Source organism: Phaseolus vulgaris, chromosome 9 (genome assembly GCF_000499845.2).
Source record: "Phaseolus vulgaris cultivar G19833 chromosome 9, P. vulgaris v2.0, whole genome shotgun sequence".
NCBI lineage: Eukaryota > Viridiplantae > Streptophyta > Magnoliopsida > Fabales > Fabaceae > Phaseolus > Phaseolus vulgaris.
The window spans coordinates 10202521-10229603 of NC_023751.2; the positions used below are offsets into that span (position 1 = coordinate 10202521).

Here is a 27083-nt window from a genome sequence, read left to right on the forward strand (position 1 = left end):
GTCTGATAGTTTTTTTTATGTTTTTTAAAAATTTATACATAAATTGAACTTATAATTGTTTTAAAAAATATTTATAAATAGAGACAAACTAGAATGAGTGAGATTGAAGTATTTGATCTATACAGTAGAACCGTGACTCCTATGTTTTTTGCAATGAAGGAAAGTGAACATTTAATGTATGAAACATTTAAAATACTATAATGTTCACTCTAAGTATTTTATGAACATTATTGAATTCAAATGTAGTGAAGAAATAATTGCATATTGTGATTTTAAAGAAGATATGATTAGAGTGATAATAGCATTAATGGATAAGATACTGACTATTGATGTTATAGGTTGTTTGGTTAGGAGTCTCCATTAATAGCCGTGTCACTTTTTGCTTTTCAATTGTTTCTTGCTTGCTTCAAAGGTTTTTCAGATGTTCCTTCATAACTCAGCTTTGCACTTTCTAATTAAAGTAGTAATTCTGGAATGGTGCCTTCTTTTTCTTCTTATCTCTCACTTTTCTTACTAAGGGCCCAATTTTCACTATATATATTGTCTATCATCTTTCTTATCAAAATTATTGCACTTTCTTTCTTTAAATTTATATTAATTTTATGTTTTTTAAATAATTAAAAAAACTTATATTATTTTTTAAGTTTGCCGATAAAAAAAACATAACTATTAAGATTAATAATTATATATGTGTTATTATCCGTTTTAAAATTTAAAATTTTATAATGATTTTTTTAAAGAAGATTAAGAGAGTTATAGATGAAAATATATTTAAATGATACCTCATATGAACTAGGAAACATACTTAAACAGACCCACCACTCAAAGATGAAGAGAATTCTCTGAAATATTTTTTTACTTTCAGAAACAATGTTAATATTTCGACATCTGTTTGTTAAGATAATATCTTTAGAGTCAAAAACGAACTCTGGTTCCTTAGTCCTTAATTGAGAGATTTTTTGATAATTCCAATAGTCTCCCATTATTTAAAAATCAATATCAAAGATAATTTAAATACAAAATTTTCCTTAACCTTTTAATATACTTTTTAAAAATAAAATTATGAAAAAACTCATAACTTCAACTACCGATAATTTATTCTGATACGCTCGCTCGAATAATTTTACATTATTTAAGATTCAAAACAAAATACAATTTAAATATACTGGACTATATAGTGTGATTCTAAACAAAATTAAGTTTCCTCATTCTTACTAATAAGAAACGAAGTTATCCAAAATTTTCAGAGAATTTATTGCGTTTTGTTTTGTTATAGCTGATTAATGAATGTATGAACCGGGTCTCTTATTTAAGAGACAGCGAATTAATTTGTTTCATATAAGCTGCCTTTTTTGACATATAAGTAGTAATCCAGCTAATCCAACTTAAACCAACTTGAAATGATCTTTAACTCAATTATTTCGAATTTAAAGTTTAAACATGTAACCGTGTTAAATATTTATATATATTTTTTTATCTTTAGATAAATTTTAAATGCTAATTCGATTTAAAAAAATTCTCCGTAACTAAAGTAATGGTATGTTATCTCTACCATCTTCATTGTTTATCCAGAAGATAATTAAATAAAACAAAAAAAAGTCAATATTTTAATGGCATTTGTTTATAAATTTTAAATTATTTGCTAAAAAATATTATTGATGTTACTTTTCCAAATTGTTTAATACATATTTGGTGAGTTTTGTTCTTATCGATGATGAATTGTCATTCTTCTAATGTGTCTAATGTGTATGGGATATGACAAGAATTTTCAAGTTATAGGAGATGCACGTGTAGAAAATTCTCTTATGCTCAAGTGAGTAAGAATACAGATGATCTTGTGTACAAGTCAATGAATAATAGGATAAATGTATTTCATGAGAGAAATGAGGTATTTATAGACTCATGGGCTTAAGTAGAAACCCAATAAAGTGGCTACTTTGTAGTAACCTTTTAGGTCATCTTCTTACTTATGTGTGTCTTATTATTAAGTTGACTTGTCAATTACTTGGTCGTTAAGACTAAGCATAAGTAACGTGTGTAGTTATTGTCGAACTATAAGGTGGACTATTATAACTGCTTTATCAATCTACTAATATGTGATATTTTATAAATCCCTATTATTTAGGTACTGGGTAGCACATAAACCCCCCAAGCTTGGAAGCTGAGTATTCAGTTTTCGAGTTTGATTGTAGATTTATTTTCAAATTAACATGAAAGCATAAGCCCATCCATCATTGGAAGAGCTTCGTTCATCTTTGGGAGACCTTAACTTGTATATTTTTAGAAGTTCTAAACATATAAATGTAAATAAGAATAAAGAAAGTGACAATAAAAAAATAATAATAAATAGCAACGATGAGGTATTAATGAGGGGTTTTTGTTCTCTGTTGTAGCGATTATGAGAGAATCCCTTTTAGGTTAAAATGTACCTTTTAACAGGTCATCGTGAATGATGTCATCTCTATGAGATGCGACAAATTGATATTGAAAAAGTCATTTTCGCGCCTAAGGGTTTATAAAAAGCTTTGGCTTTTCTTCTTCCTCCACATCCTTCGTCTTTGCCTTTTCTTCAAAGTTTCGAACTCTCTGCTCTCTTTCTTCCTTATTTCGAGCTTTCTTCGTGTTCATCCCTCTTCGTCTTCTGTGATCATGTGTTTCATCCTTCATCTTCCATTAGTCCAATTCATCACTGAGGTAAGTATTTTATGGCTTCCTCTTTTTCTTCTACAAACTCGATTTTCGATGACAATCATGGTCATCCTCTAAGGAGGGGGATGTTAGCCCCATTTGGGGGTGATCCCTCCTCCAGCCATACTCCTTCGTTTTCTGTAGAAAACGATGTTGTGGAGTTGTTGGAGGTTGAAAACGTCTTCACACAGGGTGTTTCCACTATTGCTATTGTTTCGTAGGATGGTTCACGATCGATGGCACAAAATTTAAAGAAAAGGCTTCTTTGGATAAACGCTCTTGGCAACCCCTTTCTTCAAAAGTTTGCAAGATCAAAACTTTTTCCCATGACGTCTACATGCATATAACAAATAGGTTAATTATCAATTAAAAAATTAAGTTAAGAACTTAAACAAACATTTTATACCTATAAAATAGGTCTCAGGGTCCTCGACAAAGGGAACATTAAGGAGGTTCCTACAGTTAATATGTCTCGACAACCCCTTGATCAACTCTACATTCTTTCTTTCCTTGGGGGAGAGAAAATGCTCGACCCTCGATTTGAACTTATCGGATCATTGCCAATATAGATGGAATTGAGGACATTGGTTGGAATAGAAAAAAAATTTCATCTTCGGGTCTTTGACATTCCCTAATTTGAAAAAATCTATCTTTGAAGTTATTAAAAGAAGACGAATAGATAGTGAAAAGGGAGCCAAAATGCACGTCGTTAAGAGAAACCCAACCAACCTCGGTCTCGTGTTTTAATTGATAAAAGTACATGAAGACATTGATGGTTGGCTCAATATGGAGTTGATGACACAATATCTGGAAAGCTTTTAGAAAAGCCCAGCTATTCGAATGAAGTTGGCTTGGAGCCACATTCATCGTGGTTAGCATGCGACATTCAAAAGGAGAGAGAGGGAAAGTGATATCGAACTCTTTGTAAAAATATTCATATACATAGGTGAAGTCTAAGCCATCTTGAGGTGGTTTCATATACACTCAGTCACAACTCGAACAATGTCTGGACAACACAAAGTCGACCAGTGATTCTAAGCATATTTGGAAAGAGGAGAGAAGGTCATCCACCTGTCTCTTTGAAGAATAAAGAGACACATACTCGAGATTAGAAATAGGAAGGTACTTACCCTTCCTACTGTTTTTACCAATGGTGACGACAAAAGCCTCCATGATGGCTGAAGAAGAAGTCTTTTTCTTTAAATATTATGCCATCAGTCGTGAACCGCCGTGTGGAACAATAGCAACCACAAAAACACCCGTGTGGAGGCATTTTCAACCTCCAACAACTCCACAACATCTTTTTCTACAGAAAACAAAGGATTATGGCTAGAGGAGGGATCACCCCCAACGGGGCTAACATCCCCACTCCTTTGAGGGTGACCATGATCGTCATCAAAAATCAAGTTTGTAGAATAAAAAGAGGAAGCCATAAAGTACTTACCTTAGTGATAAACTTGATTAATGGAAGAAGAAGGGTGAAACACACAAGTGTAAAACACGAAAAGGGATGAACACAAAGAAAGCTCGAAATAAGGAAGAAAGAGAATAGAGAGTTTGAAAGTTTGAAAAAAAGGTAAAGACGAAGGATGTCGAGGAAAAAAAAAGCCAAAACCTCTTATAAACTCTTAGATCCAAAAATGTGTGAGAATAAATCGTGATTTCATATTTAAAATAACAATAATTATTTTAAATCTTTTATAATAAAAATTAGTATATTTTAAAATAAGCATATTATATTTAGTCGATAAAATATTAATAATGTCTATCAATTAAAATAAATATTAAAAAATGTAATTAATTCAAAAATGGTTTTTTATATATATTTAGTTTATCATAATTTTAATCGTTAGTTTTAATTAATGATTATTAAAGTATAAAATTCTGCCAAAAAAAGAAGTGTTTGTTGAGGTAGTTAGTCCGTTAATGCCTAATGATGAAGCAATTGTGATGAAATAAATAATGTATGAAATAAGTAAGTGGAACTTCACCAACAATAGATTTATAATTTAAATGAAAACAGGAAAAACACAAAACGCGTGAGGAGCCGACGACAAAGGCTGCATGGGCCACAGGAAAAGAAGGTAAAATATTTTAATAAATGGCCAAAACAAGCGGTTTCAACTTTACTTCTAATAGAAAAGGGAGTGTGTTAAACCATTATATAAAAAATTAGGAACAAAAACTCAACAGTTTTTTTTTTACTAGAGATCAAATTTAAATTGTAATTTTTTATGAATAAAAATATTTTAACCCCTTCAATTGAACCTCAAATAAATGATGTATGAAAGATAGTTTTATGAAATTGATGATCTTAGAAGGTAGTTTTAGTAATAATGTGTTTTCTTGTTAAACTGAAAGTGGAAGAGTTGTGCAGCTTTTATATAAAATCTTTAGTTATAGATATGGATGATAGATTTTTTTTTATCGGTAATAAAAAATAAATAAATTGGAAACATTTCAAAGGTGATTCAACCCTTATACACGATATCCAAACATCGATTTCAGTTTAAAGTCTCTGAAACTAGCTAAAATTAACAAAATAGACCTTGTCCATAAAACTTTAAGAGACTGACCTCATACACACCAAACGAACGATACTAATAGAAAATTTGAGGAAGAGGAAGCCCAGTATGGATGATAGATAACTAGAAGAAAAACGAAGCGTGATAGCAGAAGATATGAAGAAAAATCATAAAGCCTTTTTAACTTAACAGAATGGATAAATAGATGTTGTACTTTATAGTAAACAGTTTGAAGTTTAGGTGGTATTGTTCGGTGTCTGGTCCTTGCTTGTGGAAGTTGTCGTCGTACTTATTCATACTTCACACCAAGGACACCGCTTTATACGATACCCTCTTCTGTACTTATGTCCTTTCATATTTCTGTCGGTGTTTCACAAATCTCTTAATTCTATCAAAACTCTTTTTTAACCCAAACCTTAAATAACATCTTATTCTTTAACTTTAAACATATTTAAAGAAAATAATAAAAAGATACCAAATGTATCCCTATTTATTATTTTCAAAAATTAAAATATAGTAGAAATAAGAAGAAAGTTATGCAGCTGCGTAATTTCTTTCTGTTCAATTTTATTTCGGATCTCATATGGTCTCAACGTACTGTATATCAAGATAGTTTTTAAGGAATTAAATATCTTTTTAATGTAATAAAATTACTATATTTTTTTATTTTGCTTTTAATATTTTATATATAAAAAATTAAATTATTTATTTTGATCTTTGTAAAATAATAAATTTTGATTTTGATTCCTGTAAATTATTTTATATTTTACTAAAATCAGTGATTTTTATTACATAATTCATGTAAAGATAAATAAATAATGTTTATTTTAGAAATTTATAATTTTTTACATGTCACATTATACATACATTATACCCTTCATTTTTTTTTATAAAAGCTTTCGTATTAGATATTATTATGCAACTTGGGATATCAACTATGCTGACACTTCAAGTAACAATCATCATTTACCATTACATGAAAAAAAATATTACTACAAAAAATAAAAATTACAAAAATATGGGAGGATTAGACCAAAACTCATATGTTAACAAAAACGATATATATGGAGATTATATATATTCATAAAGAATTCTAATGAAATGATTATCTATTATACCAATGAAATGATTCTCTATGAATAAATTATAAATTAGTTAATTTATCAGCATATGAGTAACCTTAAACATGATTTTTTTCATAGTAATTAATATAAGTATTCTATTCATTATGAAACATCCAGGAACATTAGGCCTAACAATAAACGCAACACAAACCAATACACAATCACGTTCAAGTCAGACATTAGTAAGACTATTTTTTGAGTTCGTTTTAGCATGTATAACTATTTTATTCTTAACACTTTTTATTAATGAATGTTTAAATAAGTTACTTATTATAATTTTTACTATAACCAAACAGTTTTCAATGCACGGTAAAAGTAGAAAGAAGAGTACAATTGAAAAAAGATGTTATTTTAAACTTTTAAAAATGAAAATAAAATACAGTTTTTATTAAAATATCAAGTAAACGTTACTTTAGTTTATACATTAACATTCTTTTCAACATTAAAAGTAAAATGTTAAGGTTTTAAGAGATAAAATCAATATCATTGCCAAACTAAAATCACAATTCATCAATTATACCGTAACTGAAAATATATTTAAGATATTTTAAAAATGTATGTAACAAAATCACGATTTGAGTCTCTAAAATTATAATTGTTTTACCGAAGTGTTTAAATATACTACTTATAAGTTATTCAGGCTCTAAATATATAATCTTACTATTACTTAAGCTAGATACTTTTAATAATTTGAATTAATGATATTAAAATTTGCATATAAAGATTAAAATGGCCGAGTAAAATGATAGACCTCGTTCTCAAATATTTAGAAATAAGTAATCTTTGTTGTTGTTAATGTAACACTATGTGTAACTATAAGCACCAACATATAATATTGTCAGATAGAATTTTATAAAATTGAGAGTCACTAAAAAAAATAGTATTATCTACGAATTTTTATCCACGAATCTGAGTCCGTAGGTAAATTCAGCATTATCTACGAATATTACCTACGAACAACATTACCTACGGACATTACCCACAGATTCTGAATCCATAGGTAAATTCAACATTATCTACCAACTATTACCTACGGATCTTATTACCTACCAACTTTTACCCACAAATCTCTATTACCTACCACCTATTATTATAATAATTATATACATAATATTAAAAATATTAATATAATATGAAGAATTATAAAATCATAATTCATAATATTTAATAATGTTAATAATATTTAATAATGTCAATAATATTTAATAATGTCAATAATATTTAATAATGTTAATAATATTTAATTATATTAATAATATTTAATAATATTTAATAATGTTAATAATATTAATTATATTTTATAATATTAATAATATTTTATAATATTAATAATATTTAATATTAATAATATTAAGAATATTTGATAATATTAAGAATATTTGATAATATTAAGAATATTTAATAATATTAAGAATATTTAACAATATTAAGAATATTTAACTATATTAATAATAATAATGATATTAAATATATGAAGAATGTTATTAATTTTTATTTTATTAATTATATTAATATTGATAATTATACTCATAAGTATAATAATAATCATAACATGATAACAAAATTTGACTGGTGTAATGGGTAGAGCTCCTTAGTGAGCAGTTGGAGAATGAGATAGTTTTATTTGAATGTTTTGTTTTGTTGTAAAAACTTTTGATGTATATATTAAATCCCTATGAAGAGGGATATTTCTTTTGAGATACACATATGAGAAAGTAGTATATGTTATTTGTAATTAGATATTGCTTGTTTTACTTTTATTACATTATATATGGCTAAAATTAAGGATGTTACAATTTACGAGTGACAAGAGTTTCTTTTCTTTTTCGTTGTTGTTTGGGTTTCTAATCAAAGTTCTCATCTTTGATCATTTTCGAAGAACAAGGTCATTATTTTAGCATATCTTTTGATCTCTTGGTGCATCCATATCATATCTCTTCACATTCTTAGTATTTCATCCCAATAAAAGTCCAGAAAACGTAAATAAATTTTTTCCAATGAAACGCAAATATACAACGGAGCAAGGCGGCAACAACGACGAGGAAGACACAATAGAAAGCAAACAAAAACCTTCTCAATGAAATAGTAACCTTAGCAATGACATAAAACAAAACATAAGAGAAACGAAAAACATACAAACATAAGAGAAACGGAAAACATAGAAAAATCAATGGTGAAGAAGAAGAGAGGAAAACAATGCTTACCAATAGCACGGCGACAATGCAAAGAAGAAAGGAAGAAAAGAAGAAGCACAGTTAATGGAGGAAGCACGGAAGAGAAACGAAGCGCAAGAGAAATGAGAGTATGAAAACGTAAGTGACGCGCTTCTGAATTAGGTAAACAAGAATGTAAGAAGGCGGCTATTTGTAATAACCGCATTCTTAAATCAATTACAACCGCATTCTTAAATCAAACGCTTTAATTTAAAAATGTAGCTATTACAAATAGTCGCCTTTTTAAATCAAGTTAATTTAAATAAAATGTCACCGCGTTTTGAAAAGCAACGTCTAGCCGTAAAAGCACATTAAATTAATGAATCGTTGTTTTAAACTTGTACTAGTGAATATTTTAGATTATATATTAATTACTTTAAAAAAATACTAATTTAGAATATAATATATTTTATATTCTGATAATTTACAAGAGATATAACTAATCTGCGAGACATATAATTCATAATTATACTTTTGCATGAACACTAGTACATTAACACATGGATTCATTTTGGACAAGTTACAAGTTAATCTCTTCCATTTGTTGGGAATCCGATGTGTTGGGAATCCGATCTTGTGATCAACTTGGTGACTTATTGATCACTAAGTCCCTGGAACATACTCCTTTTCAAACTATTATCTAAACTTGCAATAATGAGGCTATGTTATCCAACTTGAGGAGGGTGTTAAGAGTTTAAGTTTAACTTTTTTTGGTTTTTGTATTTTAGAGTTTTGTCAGTTAGCAGTTTGTTCATTAGGAGTTTGTCTGTTATGTTACTCTCGTTTTGTTAGCTTTTGTTTTTGTTGACGGAGACTTCCTATATACAAGTCTTTTGCTTTTCGTGAATAGATGAATCATGTTTTGTTATCTTTCCCTTTCCTTTTTTCCGTGCTTCTTTATTTTCTATGATCATAAATACACATTTTTAATCACCGCTTTCAAGATCTCTATCAAGATCACTTCACCATAAAAATACCATAAACAATAATATCAGAAAAATTTAGTATATATATGAACAATCAACACACATATAAAAATATTATAACATTACTTTCAATAAATAAAAAATTAAAACACTAGATTTGTGATATTTTCTCTTCATATCTCGTTTTTTTATCCAAGGTAAAACTTTGAATTGATACTTGACTCCATGGATAAAGCATATTTTTTTATTTTATTTTAAAAAAAACTGTTTTTTTTATCAGCAATAAAAATAAATAAATAAATAGGAATCACTTCAGGGTGGTCCAACCCTTATACAGAAATACCTGACACCAATCTCCTATTAGAACGCCTACCAAAATAGCAAAGGATAACCATACCAACACTAACCAACATTAATGAATCAACCTCATACAAGTCAGAGGATTTAAAACCCAACTAGAATAAGGGAAATAAGCAAAACGAGACTTTGCATAAATCCAAGACCATACATTTACTTGCACCGAAGCGAACACTTCAAACACATCTGCCACACCTCTATTGAAGATGACCGAGTTCCTATGTTTCCAGATTTCGCTCACTATGCCAACCCAAATTGTACCCCAAACTTCGTTAACCGAAACAGAAGCCTGACTCATCCTGAATTGTGAAAATTTTGACTTAGGGTCCTTGTGAATTACATACGACACACCAAGCCACTTAAAGCACAGACACCAGACACGCCAAGCAAACCTGCAAACAAAAAACAAGTGACAAGACGACTCTTCCTCCTCCCCACACAAACAACACAAGAGATTTTCTACCGCCACTCCACGCCTTACCAAGTTAACCCTAGAGGCAATCCTATTCTCCAACAACCTCCAAGCAGTGAACAAAGCAGTAGGCAAGGCTTTGCACCTCCACAACTTACTATACACAGGAGAATACTTTCCTCCTCTAACCCCCTTACCTGAACATAGGCAGAGTTGACTGAGAAAGTTTGACTCTCCCCATCTTCCAGACCCAACTGTCCGCCTCCTCAAAAACCAACTTCACCTCTTGCAGACTCTGAAACAGTTGTTCCACCAAAGATTTCTCCCAGTCGAAAAAGGATCTACGCCAGTCCAAATTCCACACCCATTCACCATTAAGCTGTTTGTCAAACGAATTCAAGAATGAACGTATATTAATCTATTGAACGTTAGGTATTGGCTTAATTTTTTCCGTGTTTTTCTTTTCATTTTCTTCTCTCAACCAAACAAAACTAAGTGACTTTACATGAACTTACAAGTTATAACGTGATTTCATCAAATAAGCCTTCAATAATGTTTCACTAAAATTGAAAAGTTATTATTTACGAATTAGAATTCGATTCGATCGCTTTCATACGTAGGGATCAACACAACGCAACCATTTGAATACATGAATAGGTCTGAAACGCGTTGAAATCTTGTGAAGCAGATCCAGCAAAATTCTTAATTTTTGAAAACGAAAGAAAACGATTTTCAATTGTTTGAAAAAATAGTTCAACAAAGTCCTGTCAAATTAATTGATGAAAAATAGTTTAACCATACATTTATTTAAAAAAAAAATACACCAAAGAATATTAAAGAGCAGAGTTTGATTATTGAAGAAAGAAATTAAAAAATGGGATACTCTCTTAAGAAATTAGTTTTATTCACATAAACTTAAATTTACAAATATATTATGATGGAAACACCCCAGATTGATTTGCCTAATAGGCAAGAATAAAAATGAAATGATAGGGTTTGATAGAATCTAAAAACTATTATTGTAACATAAAACTTCATATACAACATTGCATCAACCAAAAATCTATATTAATCAATGGAAAATAAATAAGAATTGGTGTATAATATAACACGTTCGTATTAAATTATAACAACCATAAATGGATAAGAGAATTTATATTTGGAGATCCACCTAAGATATGAAATCTATCTATTGTATTAATTGAGTCACCAACATAAAACAAAGCATATAATCTTTTTTGTCTACGGATAGATTTTCTATAAGCTGGGTCATATGAAATTATTTAATTAGTGATAGTTTTATGATCACCAACACCAAATGGAGGTTCAACTAACAAACAAACATAAAGTAAAATATCATATATTTTATTTTCATAATCGATATTAATAATCTAAAAGTTATTTCAATAATTAAAGAATACTTACCCACTAAATTCCAACAATATTATACTTAAATGTTACTTTAATTATTGGAGAGAACAAAATATTGATTATATCCAAAACAAATTATAAATTATTAGTACGTACAGAAAATTAAATCTAATAAAAGCAAACATCATACATGTCAATAATTTACATTTCATAAAAAATAAAAGATGGGTATGGCTCACATTTCAAAAACATGTTTATACATTACGAGAAAATCATGAAATAGAAACCAATTTTTAGATACCAAAATAATTACTTGCAATAGTAACTAAATTAGAGACCATTTTAGAAATTAAATAAAGAATTAGTTTCTAAATTAGTTTCTATCATTGTTAAATAGTTTCTAAATTGGTATCTAATTAGCAACCAAGGTTTTAACTACCAATTATTTAGTTTCTAAATTTGGTTTCTAAAACATTGGTTGCTAATTAGATACCAATTTAGAAACTATTTAACAATAATAGAAACTAATTTAGAAACGAAAATATTTTGTAGTTTCTAAAATGGTTTCTAATTTAATTACTATTACAATTAATTATTTTGGTCTCTAAAATTGGGTTTCTATTTTATGATTTTTTTTAGTGATATGATTATACGTATATGCGTTTAGTTTTTGTAAAGAAAAAATATATTATGGAGAAATTGTGCTTTAAGTTCTTTTAACTAATTTCATGTTCTTATATTTTTTAAATCAAAATGTTAATTTATTAAAAATCACAAGTAATTTGTGTATAATAATTTAAATAAATAGTGTGTTATAAAAGATTAAAAAAAATTTATAATAGTCATATAAGTGTATGGTATTATATCTACCTTTTCTTTCCTAATAGTCACTTAAAGTTTTTTTACTCAAATAAAAGACAATATATATTTTTTAATACAATTTTAAGTGAGTTATCTATTATATATTTTTTATTTTTCTTATTTCAATACATATATCTATGTTTCATTACATGTGTTTTTTTTTTATGTAATCATAATTATTTTTTCTCTCCCTCTAAACAACTATAAACCAGGATATAAAAAAAAAAAATTATCTTGAAATTTAAATAATGATAGATAAAAAAATAACATTTTTTTGTTAAAAAACCAACCACTAAAAATGAAGAAGTTATAATTAAAATGAGTTGTTGAATACAGTATATATTATATATCCTTTTCATGGAATAGGGTATAAGTTTCCTTTTTGAATTATGGGAACATGCACATGCAGATAGCTACCAAATTTAATAGTTTTGTTGCATGAATTTGATGCTTCCCACATTTATAGAGTATTGGTCTTTATCAAGATTCACAGTTCACTTATAAGAACGTTTTTGGAACTTCACATGGATCCCAGGTGTAATACAACTTTCTTTAAATTGATTGTGTATTTCAGTGTCAACCTAAGTTTTATTTTTACAAAATCTCACGCTTTATTCATTAATTGCATTAATTATGTTTTTGAAAATTTTATCCGATTGCATGGAAAATTGGTTGGTTAGTATGTGCCAATTAATTATGCAACAGTATGCCATATCAAATTCATATTATGTCACTTTTATTTTATAAGATAAATGGATTTCGATCGTGTAAAGAAAAATAGATGGTCCATTGTCAAAAGAGGGGAATTGATATTTTAAAATTTTGGTATATGATTAATATATCTTAGAAAATTATTAAGAAAACAAAAATACAAGAATAAAGTGATATAACAAATTTAAAAATAAAATAAAGAGTTAAGGACTAATATTAATATTTTTATAGTGGTTTAATTGTATTTTGCCTCAATCGTTATAGTTTTAGTGAAATTGTTATATTCAATACAAGAAAATCATGAAATAGAAATTAATTTTTAGATACCAAAATAATTAGTTGTAATAGTAACTAAATTAGATAACATTTTAGAAATTAAAAAAAAAATTGGTTTCTAGTTTTTATTATTGTTAAATAGTTTCTAAATTAGTATCTGATTAGCAACCAAGGTTTTTGCTACCAAATTTAGAAACTAAATAATTGGTAATTAAACCTTTGGTGGCTAAATAGATGTCAATTTAGAAAAATATTTAAAAATAATATAAACTAATTTAGAAACCATTTTTTTTAGTTTATAAAATAGTCTCTAATTTAGTTATTATTGTAACTAATTATTTTGGTTTCTAAAAATTGGTTTCTATTTCATGATTTTCTTGTAGTGATTATCTTAAATATTTAATTATACTAAAAAAATTATTAAATAAAAACTAATTTTAGATAAATAAATATTTAATTATTAAATTAAATATTATTTTAAAAGAAATATTGATATTTAAAGTAGTTGATATTATTAATAAATAATATTTAAATTGACACTTAATTAATATCAATTTATAGACTATTTATTATTAACAGAAAGAAACTATTGTTAATAATTTTTTTTTAATTTCTAGAATAATATTTAATTAAATTAATATAATAATTAATTATATTTTTTATTTAATAATTTTTTATAGTTTTATCCTCACATTTTATATGTAATTATTGTAAAAAAAACTCTTTGAAAAGTTATAAAAAGTATTATAACACTACGCAAAAATCTACTAAACCAAATTATATAAATATCAAGGAAAGATAAGTGATGAATATTTGAAATTATGCATTATTTTCACCAATTGAGTTCAAAACAAAACTCTTATAAAATATTCTTTAAAATTATTATGCATTATTTTAGGTGTTTTCCCTGACTCTTTATTCAATCTTTCATTCTTTGTAAGGTTGATAATTAAACATTTTTTTTTTTGTATTTCATATCACAATCTTATCTACTTTTCTCTCATTCTATCTTCATCAACTACCCCTTTACATTGTATGAGATCAACCTAGGTCCACCTCTATTCCTTCTTGTTCCTACGAATACTTCTCATACTTTTTTTCATTTGAAAAATCCTCTTCTTTGCATGCTTCTAGGAATTTTAAGAACAATAAAAGTTGAAACCTTGCTCCCGTTTCTCCAATCATCTCGTTTCCCTTTTCTCTCCATGGCTTTTACTCTGATTTAATTTATACATCTCACACTACAAGAAAATCATGAAATAGAAACTAATTTTTAGAAACCAAAATAATTAGTTGCAATAGTAACTAAATTAGAGACCATTTTATAAACTAAAAAAAATTGATTTCTAAATTAGTTTTTATTATTGTTAAATAGTTTCTAAATTGGTATCTAATTAGCAACCAAGGTTTTAGAGACCAAATTTATAAACTAAATAATTGGTAGTTAAAACCTTGGTCACTAATTAAATATCAATTTAGAAACTATTTAAGAATAATATAAACTAATTTAGAAACCAAATTTTTTTTTAGTTTCTAAAATGGTCTATAATTTAGTTACTATTACAACTAATTATTTTGATCTCTAAAAATTGATTTCTATTTTATGATTTTCTTGTAGTATCATATATGTACAAGACAATTACTCATGACTATTTACTAAAGTTTAATTACGTATACATCTCATATATGTATATAAGGGAATTGTTATTTACACTCTCCATCCATTTTCATTTTTTGTTTGTTATAATTTTCTTAAAAACATATCTTAGATTTCATAGATTAACCTATCAACATTAAAGTGAACAACATATTGGGTACCAAATTTAGTCAACCTCTATATAGGTGGTTAATGAAGATATAACTTACAAAAAGTAGTAAACTAATAAACATCATTGAAAAGTTATTGCAACAGTGAATTGTTGATCACATTTCTCTTCCTCTACGTCTAAAATATTCTAAGTTTAGGTATTCAAAATATAAATGATAAAGAGACCATTTTTATAATGTCACCCATACTATAAATAGTTTAGAATACCTTCAGCTGTTGATCATTATAATTGTCCTTAACTGATGTGATCAAAGTGATTCTCAAGACTTAATAAACATTCATCGACACAACATAATTAACATAATTATGATACGAAATATTACTCTAATATCAAGATTAATCTAATAATTTACCCTAATTTAGGTCTAGATCATTGAAGGCTCACTATAATATTATAATTATGCACTCTACTCAATATTACAATAATTAATACTCCAACCATCAAATATCGAACTCTGACTTGAACGTCAGAATATTTTAACAGGTGTTCCAAAGATACTCCACCTCAGCTTGAGATTGAAAATCACAACCAAAAATCGAAACCACAACAATTATTTGAGAAACGATTCCTTTCCAACCCATATACAAACAATATAAATTATTTGATTGAATTTTTCATTCCTTTGAACAATTAAAATTTCATATTCAATAAACTCTAAACCCTCAACTTCCCTAAACCCTCAACTTCAAGCTCTAGAGATAAAGATAATAGTTTACAATATTATCTCATACCAAATGATAATAAATAAAAGAACTCCATTCCCAGATTTTTTTTCCCATGATCATGAAGTAAATAGATTCATACGCTTTGTTTGTGCAAGTAATTGACAAAGATTAGGAGTGTTAATTGAAGTGACTAGTATAAAAATTATAAGTTAATTCAATTAAAGTAATTTATACTTTTAATCTAATTGAAATCTACTTCGACAGTTGATTTCAACAATAATAAATTCAATAAACTCGAATCAAATTATTAATTTAATTTTTATATCATTAATTATTATGCTTCAGATCTTATGAAACAATAGTTTATTTTTATGTTATGTTTATAACAATGTGTTGTTTACATTTAATAATAATAATAATAATAATAATAATAATAATAATAGAATTACGAATAAATTTTGATAAAATAAATTTTTAAAAATAGAATTTTAATCACTTGCATAGTAGAAATTCTAATTGATCTAGTTGTTTTTGTTCGGATTGTGTAAAAAGTTTAAAGAAATCAGAAAGTAATAAAAAAAATAGTTAAACTTTCATTTTATTCCAGATACACGTGTAAAGATGACTAAAAAAAAACATTTAAGAGACTGGTTGAAGAATAAGGGTGCAGATTAGCCAGGGAATGAGCAATTAAACAAAGGAGTGTGTTATCATGTGGGTAGTTCCAAGGTGGTAGGAGACATAGTCTTATTCCTAAAGCCCAAATCCACATGATTTGTTGCATAATTTATCATCATTTTTTGTTTTTGTGCACCTTCGTTTCTCACCATGGCCACACAGACTCTCGAAATGGGTCATACTTTCCCATCTTCTTTACAGCTATATTTTTAAGTTCAGGAATATTATTATGAACAATATTTTCCCCCCCAAATATTTAACGTAATTTATACATCCAAAGATTAAGCTCTAGATTATGATAATAATTTTTTGATTTGATACTAAAATCGTGTTTTCACTGTATACATGTAAGAAGAGTGTAACTTGGACCCGACTTGAGTATATTATATGCCATATTAATACAAGAGCTTAATAGTGGTAGTCGAGCTAATCAGATCCAATACTTTGAAAGTCCAACTCCACTTTATAAATAGGTTGACCATATCCAGACAAATATACGTATTTAATAATATTTATTACCCTTAATTTCTGAATACCAAATACTAACTTGAGGTGTTAGATGATATTTTACAAATATTCTATCACACATACCGAGACCTAGTCAAGATTGAAGATCAAAAACCTCTCAACCAATTCGACCTTACTTGTCGAGATTTCTGGTCCACACAAGAACCAGTGACCAAAATTTCTTATATGACCGTTGAATACATGAAATGCAAATAACCACTAAATGTCTAACATAAGAAATTGTATTGAGAGCTAACTTAGGATTTTTTTTTTATCGGCGATAACTTAAGGATTTAAATATGGTGTGTTTGGATTGGAAAGGGGATTTGAGTGGATTTGGAGGAGTGAATGTGTGAGTTTTTTAGAGGATGTATGAGATTGTTTGGTTTGAGGGATATTAGAGTATATTTGTGAGGATGATTTATTGAAGTTTGTGAATGATGTGATGATTTGAAGAGAATTTAGAATTTATTTTAAAAGTGTAAAATGTAAATTTACAATTTTACTTTTATTATTAAAAAATATTTAAATAATGAAGTATGATATATTTTGTATAGATTTGAGTTAATTAAATATTTTGTAAATTATTTGTGTAGATTTGAATAATTATTTTTTTAAAAATACAAGAAGTTGTGAGAAGTATGTTGTGGGATGTTTTTTAAAAATTATGTGATCTTATATGTGTTTGTTTATAGTATTATTGAAGGTCTTGTCGCGTGTTTCCTTCGGCATAAACTTAGAATCCCATGTTAGGCGATAATGAAAGAGAAGGAGAAATGACAATGACAAGGAATAGGAATGAATGATTTTCTTTCGTGCTCGGAAGCCATTAACTTAGTGGATCGTGTTAGGTAACGTGTGTGCGCTTCATCCTATCCTACAAACTCATTAAAATATAAAAGTCGGAAGAAAATGGGATCAAAAGCTTAGAACATTTCGCCTACGTGTTAAAAATCATGCAAACAATAAACACAACGTCACATTCACTTTTCACTAACATCATTTGGTACGTTTTACAAATCACCACTTATTCAACAAAATAATATACTCATACTTTCATCATTGGGTTTCCGTAACGGTTTTCGCATTATTGAAAATCATCTGCATGATTTTCATGGCATGCTCTATATGTTATTGGATGGACAAATTATTATTAAATACCATAGTTTTTAATTTTAAAAGAATAGTCAAATTTTGATTATATATTACTTAGAAGAATTGAGACTAATAATATCAGAAAATGTAATAATAATATGCGTTTTTAACAGACTAATTTTTCTTTTTTTCTTGTCAAAGCCATGACGACTAATAGAAGAAATTTATCCCGACATTAAGAAGTTCTCTGGAGCAATTCAAGACACAAGAATTGTACAACAGTGAAGCAATCACAGGAGTTTGATTTGGCTATACCGTTGTTAACATTGCTTAAGCTTGTTTACTCATCAATACATTTCATACTCATATTGGTATTGATAAAATATGAAAATATTTTATGGACCGAACGGTTAACACCAGGCTCGATTGGCTCCCATCACCGAGTCAACCGAATGATACACGTCCGTGTAGGACGACCGGCATCTTTGGTCCACCTCACTAACGTTCAATTAAGGTCAGCAAAGTTAAACCATCATTATGAATTAGGTAATATACATCTAAGTACGATTCACCTCACTAATTCGGCCTAATAAGATAAGCTCATTAAAATAATATAAATAGCGTATATTTCAAGAACAAGGTACGTAATTAATTACTGTACTCTGACAACCGAGTGTCGAACACTCTTTGCTGACTTCAGCGTCAGAGTGCATTCTACAGGTACCCTCATTTGGCATTCCTCAGGAGACAGAGTGATCAAGTACCCGAGATTAGAAGGAGTAAGCTGAAGTGTAGATCAATCGCCCAATAAAAAGGAGGAAGACAAAGTCAATCAATAGTTCTTTAGGTCTCATCTTCATAGTAAAAATAAATGGAAAAGAAAAGCTAAAGAGATTGATTGATTTTACATCATGTATAATCATTTCTCTTTTCTACATCATGTATCAATGCTTTCACTATCCAATAGTATAAAATGGTAGAAGAAGAAAGAGAAAAAAAGAAACACTCTTTAGTTAGGACATTGGAATTTTAGTAATTATTTTCGAAAAAGTAAATCATGAAGCAGATGAAGCTAACAGATAAATTAGATATCAGCCTAACTGAGGTGATGCCTAACATGAAAATTTTTATATAAAAAAAAGTTAACAGATAAATTTGAAAAAGTTGACATGCTATATTAGGAAATTAAGTTTAATAAGTATAATTGAGTTTTATAAATGTTTGAGTATGATATGATAGTTGAGCATTAGTTGAGGCGAATCTGGTCCAAGCCACTTTTATCATCTAGTCGTGATTTCTGCTGAAATTGGAAGTAGTCTTTGTATTTGATGGTTTTGAACAATGGCTTTTCATTCTCCAATAGCTCCGCCAGAGGCCCAACTTCCTTATCTAGCGCAGGCCCATTCGCCAACACAACACTAATCCTAGTGCCAACGTTGTTCAGGATTGCTCGGTGCAACACCCTCTCGTACCTCCCGTTACTCACAACCTATATTCCAAGTCAAATGCTATGTTATATAAAACATTTCTACCACTTTTTTCTTTACTACAGTTCATTTATTCAGTGAAAGTATATGGTTTTTTTGAAGCTTTTTAACATGGCATACCTGGAGATGATCTGCAAGTAAGACGGTTAGACAGTTAGGAAGGGGATTAACGTTGACCCATTTGGCATGGTGCTTAACCTGAAGCCCTCCGATTCCATTCTGCGTTAGCAAGGTCAATAAGCCTGTGTCGGAATGTGAAGGCATACCTAGAGCAAGGTGTGGTTGTGGACATGGTGGATACAGGTTAACAACGAAGAGCTGATGGCTAGAGTCAAACTCAGTGGACTCAATTATGGAATTCGATGCTAGTCCCAAACTCTCTGATATTCCTTCAAGCAACTTCCTAGCCAAACCTCTGATTTTCTCGCTATACTCATAAGCAACCTCCCTGCAGTAGTACCACGCAAAAAGAAAACTTAATGCATTCAATTTGGCTTATGGAATCTCTTTCATTATGTTTGTTTCTAACAGAAGGTATAGTCCATTATGGTGTGAAAGATTAACTTGTATTTTTAAGACATAGACTAATCAATTATGTTTATAGTTTTTTTTTTCAAATTTTAATGGCATTTGTTTATAAAGTATAAATAAAATTTGCTAAAAAATATTATTGATATTATTTTTCCAAATTGTTTAATACATATTTAGTGAGTTTTGTTCTTATCGAGTATGAGTTGTCATTCTTTCGATGTGTGTGGATAATGGCAAGAATTTTCAAGTTAAAGGAGATGCACCTGCAAAAAATTCTCCCTATGCTTAATTCAGTAAGAATACAAATGATCTTGTGTACAAGTCAATGAATAATAGGATAAATGTATTTCATAAGAGAATTGAGGTATTCATAGACTCATGGACTTAAGTAGAAACCCAATAAAGTGGCTACTTTGTAGTAACCATTTAGGTCACCTTTTTCCTTACGTGTATCTTATTATTAAAGTGACTTGTTAGTTACTTGATCGTTAAGGCTGAACATAAGTAACGTGGGTGGTTCCTATCCAACTATAAGATGAACTGTTATAACTGTTTTAGCAATTTTCATCTACTAATATGTGATATTTTATAAATTCCTACTGGGTAGCACATAATTCCTATTAGTTATAGTCTATTATGGTGTGAAAACTGTGGCTAGATTAACTTGTATTTTTAAGGCATAGACTAATCAATTATGTTTATAGTTTTTTTTTTTCAAATTTTTCACTTTGTGTTTTTTCGTGATTTTTGCTTTATTTTATAATAAAATTTGGGTGTTTTGTTGATGAAAATTGTTTAAGCAGATGTTATTCTTCTTACTAACTGTGTTCTTGTTATGCTCTTATCTGAGTATGTAATTTTTTATTTTTTTCAAATTTATGTTTTTTTTTTAAATTTCTGGTTTAAATTTATATTGTGTTTGAATGTTTTTGTTATAAATTTAATATGTGTAATTTATGTTACATTATTTATGTGAATAAGTTTATACTTCAGTTGAATATATGTTGAATATATTTATAGTTTAAGTTGAATGTGTTTTTAATTAAGATGTTTTAGAAATTATTAGTTGATATGTATTTAAATTTAAAATTATATTTATGCATAGAAGTTAGTAATAATTTATATTTTCATTTCTCATACACATCACTATAACATATCCTATTCTAAATATTCTTAACTTTTTTTTTAATTTTTTTTCAAATTCTCACAAAGTTTCCAATTTTGAATTCAAACAAATCATTAAAGTGGGTAGTAGTAAAGGAGGTGAGTCTTGCATACATAAAAGTTACGGACTTATTTTGCCTTTTATAGGATTCAGTTGAAATCTTATCTATTTCCTCTTCAGTATTGGTCTTATTTTGTCTTTTATGTGATTCAGTTCAAATCTTATCGATTTCCTCTTCAGTATGGGTCCTATTTTGTCTTTTATGTGATTCAGTTCAAATCTTATCAATTTCCCCTTCAAACTTGCAATAAGGAAGTTTAGTTTATAGGATTACCATTTATTTTATTTATTTTTTAATTTGGTTAATATAAACTCTTAAGTCTTCTCTTATATTCTCTTCTTCTGGGTTCTTGGCTCCCAGAGCTTGCTAGTTCTATTATTTTCCGGTACCAGCAAAAAAATCATATTATACCTCGAAGGACTTTCACATACATAGAGATAAATCCTTAATAATAGTGCCCATCAATCATTTCTTTGTTCAAGAGTTAGAACAAATTAATTGATTGAAGGTACTACTAGTAGTTAATTAAATTACCTGAAACCTGGTGGTTTGTGGGGGAAGTTAAATTGAGGAAACGTGGTGGCCTTCAGATAATCTCTCCAATAATGAACCTTCTCTACTTCAGGACAAAAGCTGGTGCCATGCCTGATGGGTTCAAAAGGGCCCTTGTCACCAAACTCCTTCTTTTCCTCCACCGCCAAATCATGAAACTCACCAGATTTTTTCATCAACTTCTCCACCAGGTTCTCGGGAATTCCATGATTTGTGAGCTGAGAAGCAAGTGAGTGTTCAATAACATTATTGACTTGGGACTTTCTGTAACAAGATTTAGAAACAGAAAGTTTCCAAAATTCTTACCATGAAAACACCCCACTCAGCACAGGCCTTGCCGATTAGGTGCACCGCTTTGGCGTGAATCTGAGGGTGGTGTGAAGTGAGATGAGAAAAATCAATGACTGGGATGGAAGCTGCAAGTTCCTCTGCAACATCATCCTCCTCATGGAGTCCTGAGATGGAGTGGTAGGTGGAAGGGATGGGAGAAGAATCTCCTTTTGATTCTGCAAAATCTTTGATGCTTAAAATCGATGCATGAACCTTTGGTGGTTCTGGTTGTGATGATGAGGGAATGGAAGCAGAAGAGGCCATGGATGTTGTGAATCAGGTAGTATCACAAATCATCGGATTATCATTCTTATCTGCTAATAGAATACACATAAAAAAAAATAACAAATAAAATCAGTGATATGATTAAAAAATAAATTTCAGAGTACAAAAAGTATAGAAGGATAGGTTCAAGTATACATTTATAAACAAAATCAGTAGTGTAAGTGTTGGGAACAATATAAGATCTATTTTCGTTTAAAAGAATCTTATTATATTATCATTTTAATTTAGTTTTCTAAATTATGTTATATTTATTTAGTTTTAAAGTTAATTTACTTATATAATTTTAAAAAACCAGATTTTTAAAGGTTTCACCAATAAAACGTAAAAATGGAGTTGCGGGGAATCGAACCCCGTGCCTCTCGCATGCGAAGCGAGCGCTCTACCATATGAGCTACAACCCCATTTGTTAATTATTACTAATTTATATTATGTAAATATTATATTAAACTAATGTTAGACAGACTAAACTAAACTATTATTAGACAGACTAAGCAAAACTATTATATTTCAGTTAAAAACTAAACTCTAATTTTAAGATACTGAAATTCTTAAAATAATTGACTCTTCTCAACAAAGTTTTTTTGTACAAAACAATTAAAACCAACGTGCTTACGTAATTTTTTTCTCTGGAGTTTATGCTAGTTTTTATTTTAATTTTAAAACTTAATATATTTATTTAATTTTAAAATACTTATTACACTTAACAAAAATATATTTCTTATATCAATTAGTTATTATAAGATACTGCAATAAATTTAATTTCATAAATATGTATTTATTATTTCATATTTTATATAATTAATGTATAAATTTAATTATATTACACTCAAATTATTAGTTTAAATTAATATTAATATTTTTAATTTTTGTATTAAAATCATTTAATACTTTTCAACAAAATCTTAATATTAATTATTTTATTATAATATTTCTATTTTTTCCTTTTATTTTAAAATTTGAAAAAAAAATGGAAAGTAGTTCAAAATTCAATTCCCTTCACTTTGGCATATTGTTGTAAAAATGTCGGTTCTCGACAATCAGAAAAAACAAGGTTATTTAGACAAATATTATGAATAGTATATTTTTAAAAGATTTTTTTAAAGATTTGTGGTAACGGGCCCAAAGGCCCATATTTACAAATTGTATAAATACTCGGGGAACTGGAATGTTCCAGTTCAAAAGTTCAAGAATCAAGAGTGGATCCATTCCGACAGCGGCAAACACTCTCCTTCTCTCAAGTCACCAATGGCCATCATCTCCGATTTCAACGATGAGGAGCAGAAACCCTCCCACTCCTCACAATCTCAATCCCAACCCTCTTCTTCTTCTCCCTTCACTGCCACTTTCGACCGATCGAACCCCCTCGCTTTCCTCAAGAGAGTCTTTGAATTTGTCTCCGAAAAGAGCGACTTTCTTGCCACGGAGGCCGCCGAGAAGCAGGTAGTGTCGCTTGTGCGCGCCGCTGGGAAGAAGAGGAGAGACCAGCTCAAGGCCTCCGAAGAGAGGGAGAAGGCCGAGAAGAAGAAGAGGGAGGAACTCAAAGCCTCGGAGGAGAGAATAAAGGCCGAGAAGAGATTGAAGGAGGAGAAAGAACACAAAGCGGAAGAAGAAGGCGGCGCCTCCAAAGGTAAACTAACAGAAGTTATTATGTCTGCACTAACAGTTTTGTAATTGACCGTGCTGGATGGTGAGAGTAAGCGTTTGATTCGTTGTGAGTTATGAGGGAATATCCCTATTTAAACAATAATTCTTTTTGCTTGTAGATCGTTTATTTTTCTTCTGTTTAATTTATGTATACAGTGGCAACACAGTGTCAGGTAGTGTGTCAATTTACGGCAAGCTTTAATTTGGGGATGAAATTGGGGGTTGATACCAAAAGGCACAATTTCTTGCAATAGTAGATGGATCTTGCTTGTTGAGCCAAGAACATGACACTATGGGGCTTCCACTCACACTTCAACTACAACACCCCTCACCAATGTCTTTAAGGGGCAATCAACGGATATAAATTTTTTATTCCGATAGTTCATTTGAAATCATGGTAGAGTACACTATTGCACCTCCCAAAATAAATTTTTTTACTTTTGATTTCTTAAGCAGTGTCCCAAGGGCACTTAGGTTACCTAAGGTCATTGTTTTAGTAACCAATACTTAGACAGTTTTTGTTCGGACTGTGCATTTCATGGAAGAGTGTACTATTGCACTTTCCAATAAAAAGTTTCTACTTTTGGTTTCTTAATAGAAGGGTTTTATTGGGAGAGAGTATTATTTCACTTCCCAATAAAAAAAATTGCTTTTTATTTCTTAAGCATTCTGCCCTAAGGGCACTGATTGGCATTTTAAACAAGGGTCCTGCTAACCAGATCCCTTAGGGATTGGTTAAATCATCATTGAATATATATTTTTTTTTTTGGGAGAGTATATTGTCATTCAATTTGCTAGGAAGAGAAGGGGCTAGCACAAAAATACTTGTTTCATGCATTCTATCATACTATTGCATTGACAGAGTACTTATGAATTTGAAGAAATGGTTGTATTGTGATTCAACTGCTTGTATAATGCATACACAAGCTGACCTTCCATGTTCATTAAACACACATACCTGTTTTCGCTGCTGATATTTTCTTGATTTTGTTTTCTTTCAATACCTAATCAGTTCCAAACAAGGGTAATGGCCTGGATCTAGAGCAATACTCTTGGACTCAGAGTCTTCAAGAGGTTAATGTGAATGTTCCAGTGCCTAATGGAACCAAATCAAGGTTTGTCGTCTGTGAGATAAAGAAGAACCATCTAAAAGTTGGACTCAAAGGCCAACCTCCAATTATTGAGGTCAGTTTGTCCTTCTATAGCATTCATTATTGATGGTATGATTACTTCGTTGATAATTATTGTCTATATGTTAATTTTAGTGATGGCTATGCTTATAAATGAATTTAAAAATTTCAGGGGGAGTTGTATCGGTCTGTCAAGCCTGATGATTGTTATTGGAGTATAGGTAATGTACTACTTACAGCAATAGATGGACCTTTGAAGTTACATTACATGCATTGTGTGCATTCATGAGCTAATAATGTTGGGGGTGTGGTTTTGGATTGTTTTTTTATTGGTATTGGAATCATGACCATTTCATATCTTATACTTTACATCAAAACCTATTTTTGCAGAGGATCAATGTGCACTTTCTATTCTTTTGACCAAGCATGATCAAATGGAATGGTGGAAATGTATAGTGAAAGGTGATCCTGAAATTGATACCCAAAAGGTTGAACCCGAGAACAGCAAACTTTCTGACCTAGATCCAGAGACTCGTCAGACTGTTGAAAAAATGATGGTAATCATTGGTGATACTTACACTAATTGATCATAGTAGTTGCGGTTGTTTAGTCTCTGTTATCATCATCATTTCCTAATATCCTTGGTATTAATAGAAATCACCTAGTCATTTGTTAACATACTGTTAAAATATAAGCCATATAAATTATCTGATGTGTTTGCGTGTGGTTATGTATCTTGTAATTTGAGGAAGATATCTGAGTTTATTGATGTTGGTGAAACCATAATTTGTTCAGCCTCGGATCACAAGGCTGAGGAATTTATCTTTCTAGTATAGCTGTAAGATATATACATCTCCGCATTGCTTAGATCTGAAAGACGTATATTTGTTAATTGGATTACAATTCTCTTGTACTGTTTTTTCAGTTTGACCAGAGGCAGAAGTCTATGGGCCTCCCAACTAGTGAAGAGCTCCAGAAAGAGGAACTCATGAAGAAATTTATGGCTCAGGTGATTCTTTACTCTCGTTGACTTGTCCTCTTTGATTGTCATTTCATCAGTTGCTTTAATGATCTATCTGTTTATGTATTGGCTATGTTTTGCAGCATCCGGAGATGGACTTCTCAAGAGCTAAGATATCATAAACGGTGCATTACTCTTGATATGCTTTTTTGGGTCTGACTTCATTGCATACAAGCTGGTCCTACTCTCTTATACTATACTGGTTGTACCTTTGGTCGATGCTTAGTATCTCGTTACCTATATTTGGGCTATGAACGATGAACTTTGTTCGTGGTGGTTGTTTTCTGGACGGAGAATTTGTTGCTAGGTATTTTATTTAACGTCTTCTCAAGTATCTGTTCAATTTAGGGTCTGGTGCTAGAATTGTTTTTTTACTCTTAGATATTATCAATATGTGTTCTTGTTTAATTTCAATAGGATATTTACATTGAAACGTGTCTTTGTTAAGTGTGAGAATTGTCTTTCTAACGTTAGAACAAACAGGGTTTAGTGTATCAATTTTCATCATATAATCTCTTTTATAATTTTTTGTCAGTTTAGAACGCATTGAAAACTAGAAATAAAAAGGGACGTCAACAATATATGAAAACCGTAATAGTAAAGAATTATGGTTTATTCTAGTCAATATTTTAATAGCTA

General features: G+C 29.3%; 2 protein-coding genes and 1 non-coding gene across 3 annotated transcripts; 1 reads left to right on the forward strand and 2 right to left on the reverse strand.

Annotated features, from left to right (window-relative positions):
* Positions 1–19392: 19392 nt before the first annotated feature.
* LOC137820736 (2-oxoglutarate-dependent dioxygenase 19-like) lies at positions 19393–22628 on the reverse strand. The gene is made up of 4 exons (XM_068624967.1): positions 22341–22628; positions 22017–22252; positions 19846–20173; positions 19393–19727 (listed from the first exon to the last, which is right to left on the reverse strand). The coding sequence occupies exons 1-4, from the start codon at positions 22626–22628 to the stop codon at positions 19485–19487; spliced, it is 1095 nt and encodes a 364-aa protein (XP_068481068.1). The 3' UTR covers positions 19393–19484.
* Positions 22629–22770: 142 nt separating this feature from the next.
* Positions 22771–26877, forward strand: LOC137820737 (protein BOBBER 1). Its single transcript, XM_068624968.1, has 6 exons — positions 22771–24276; positions 25306–25478; positions 25596–25644; positions 25814–25980; positions 26349–26432; positions 26528–26877. The coding sequence occupies exons 1-6, from the start codon at positions 23895–23897 to the stop codon at positions 26564–26566; spliced, it is 894 nt and encodes a 297-aa protein (XP_068481069.1). The 5' UTR covers positions 22771–23894; the 3' UTR covers positions 26567–26877.
* Positions 22978–23050, reverse strand: TRNAA-CGC (transfer RNA alanine (anticodon CGC)). Its single transcript has one exon. It is a non-coding gene; the product is annotated as a tRNA-Ala (tRNA).
* Positions 26878–27083: the final 206 nt, after the last annotated feature.

Coding starts and splice junctions, on each gene's coding strand:
- LOC137820736 (XM_068624967.1), bottom strand. CDS start 22,628: ATGGCCTCTTCTGCTTCCATTCCCTCATCATCACAACCAGAACCACCA. Junction 20,174..22,016: donor CACAAACCACCAGGTTTCAG/GTAATTTAATTA, acceptor GTACTACTGCAG/GGAGGTTGCTTATGAGTATA. Junction 19,728..19,845: donor TACTTGCAGATCATCTCCAG/GTATGCCATGTT, acceptor CTTGGAATATAG/GTTGTGAGTAACGGGAGGTA.
- LOC137820737 (XM_068624968.1), top strand. CDS start 23,895: ATGGCCATCATCTCCGATTTCAACGATGAGGAGCAGAAACCCTCCCAC. Junction 24,277..25,305: donor AGAAGGCGGCGCCTCCAAAG/GTAAACTAACAG, acceptor ATACCTAATCAG/TTCCAAACAAGGGTAATGGC. Junction 26,433..26,527: donor TGAAGAAATTTATGGCTCAG/GTGATTCTTTAC, acceptor TATGTTTTGCAG/CATCCGGAGATGGACTTCTC.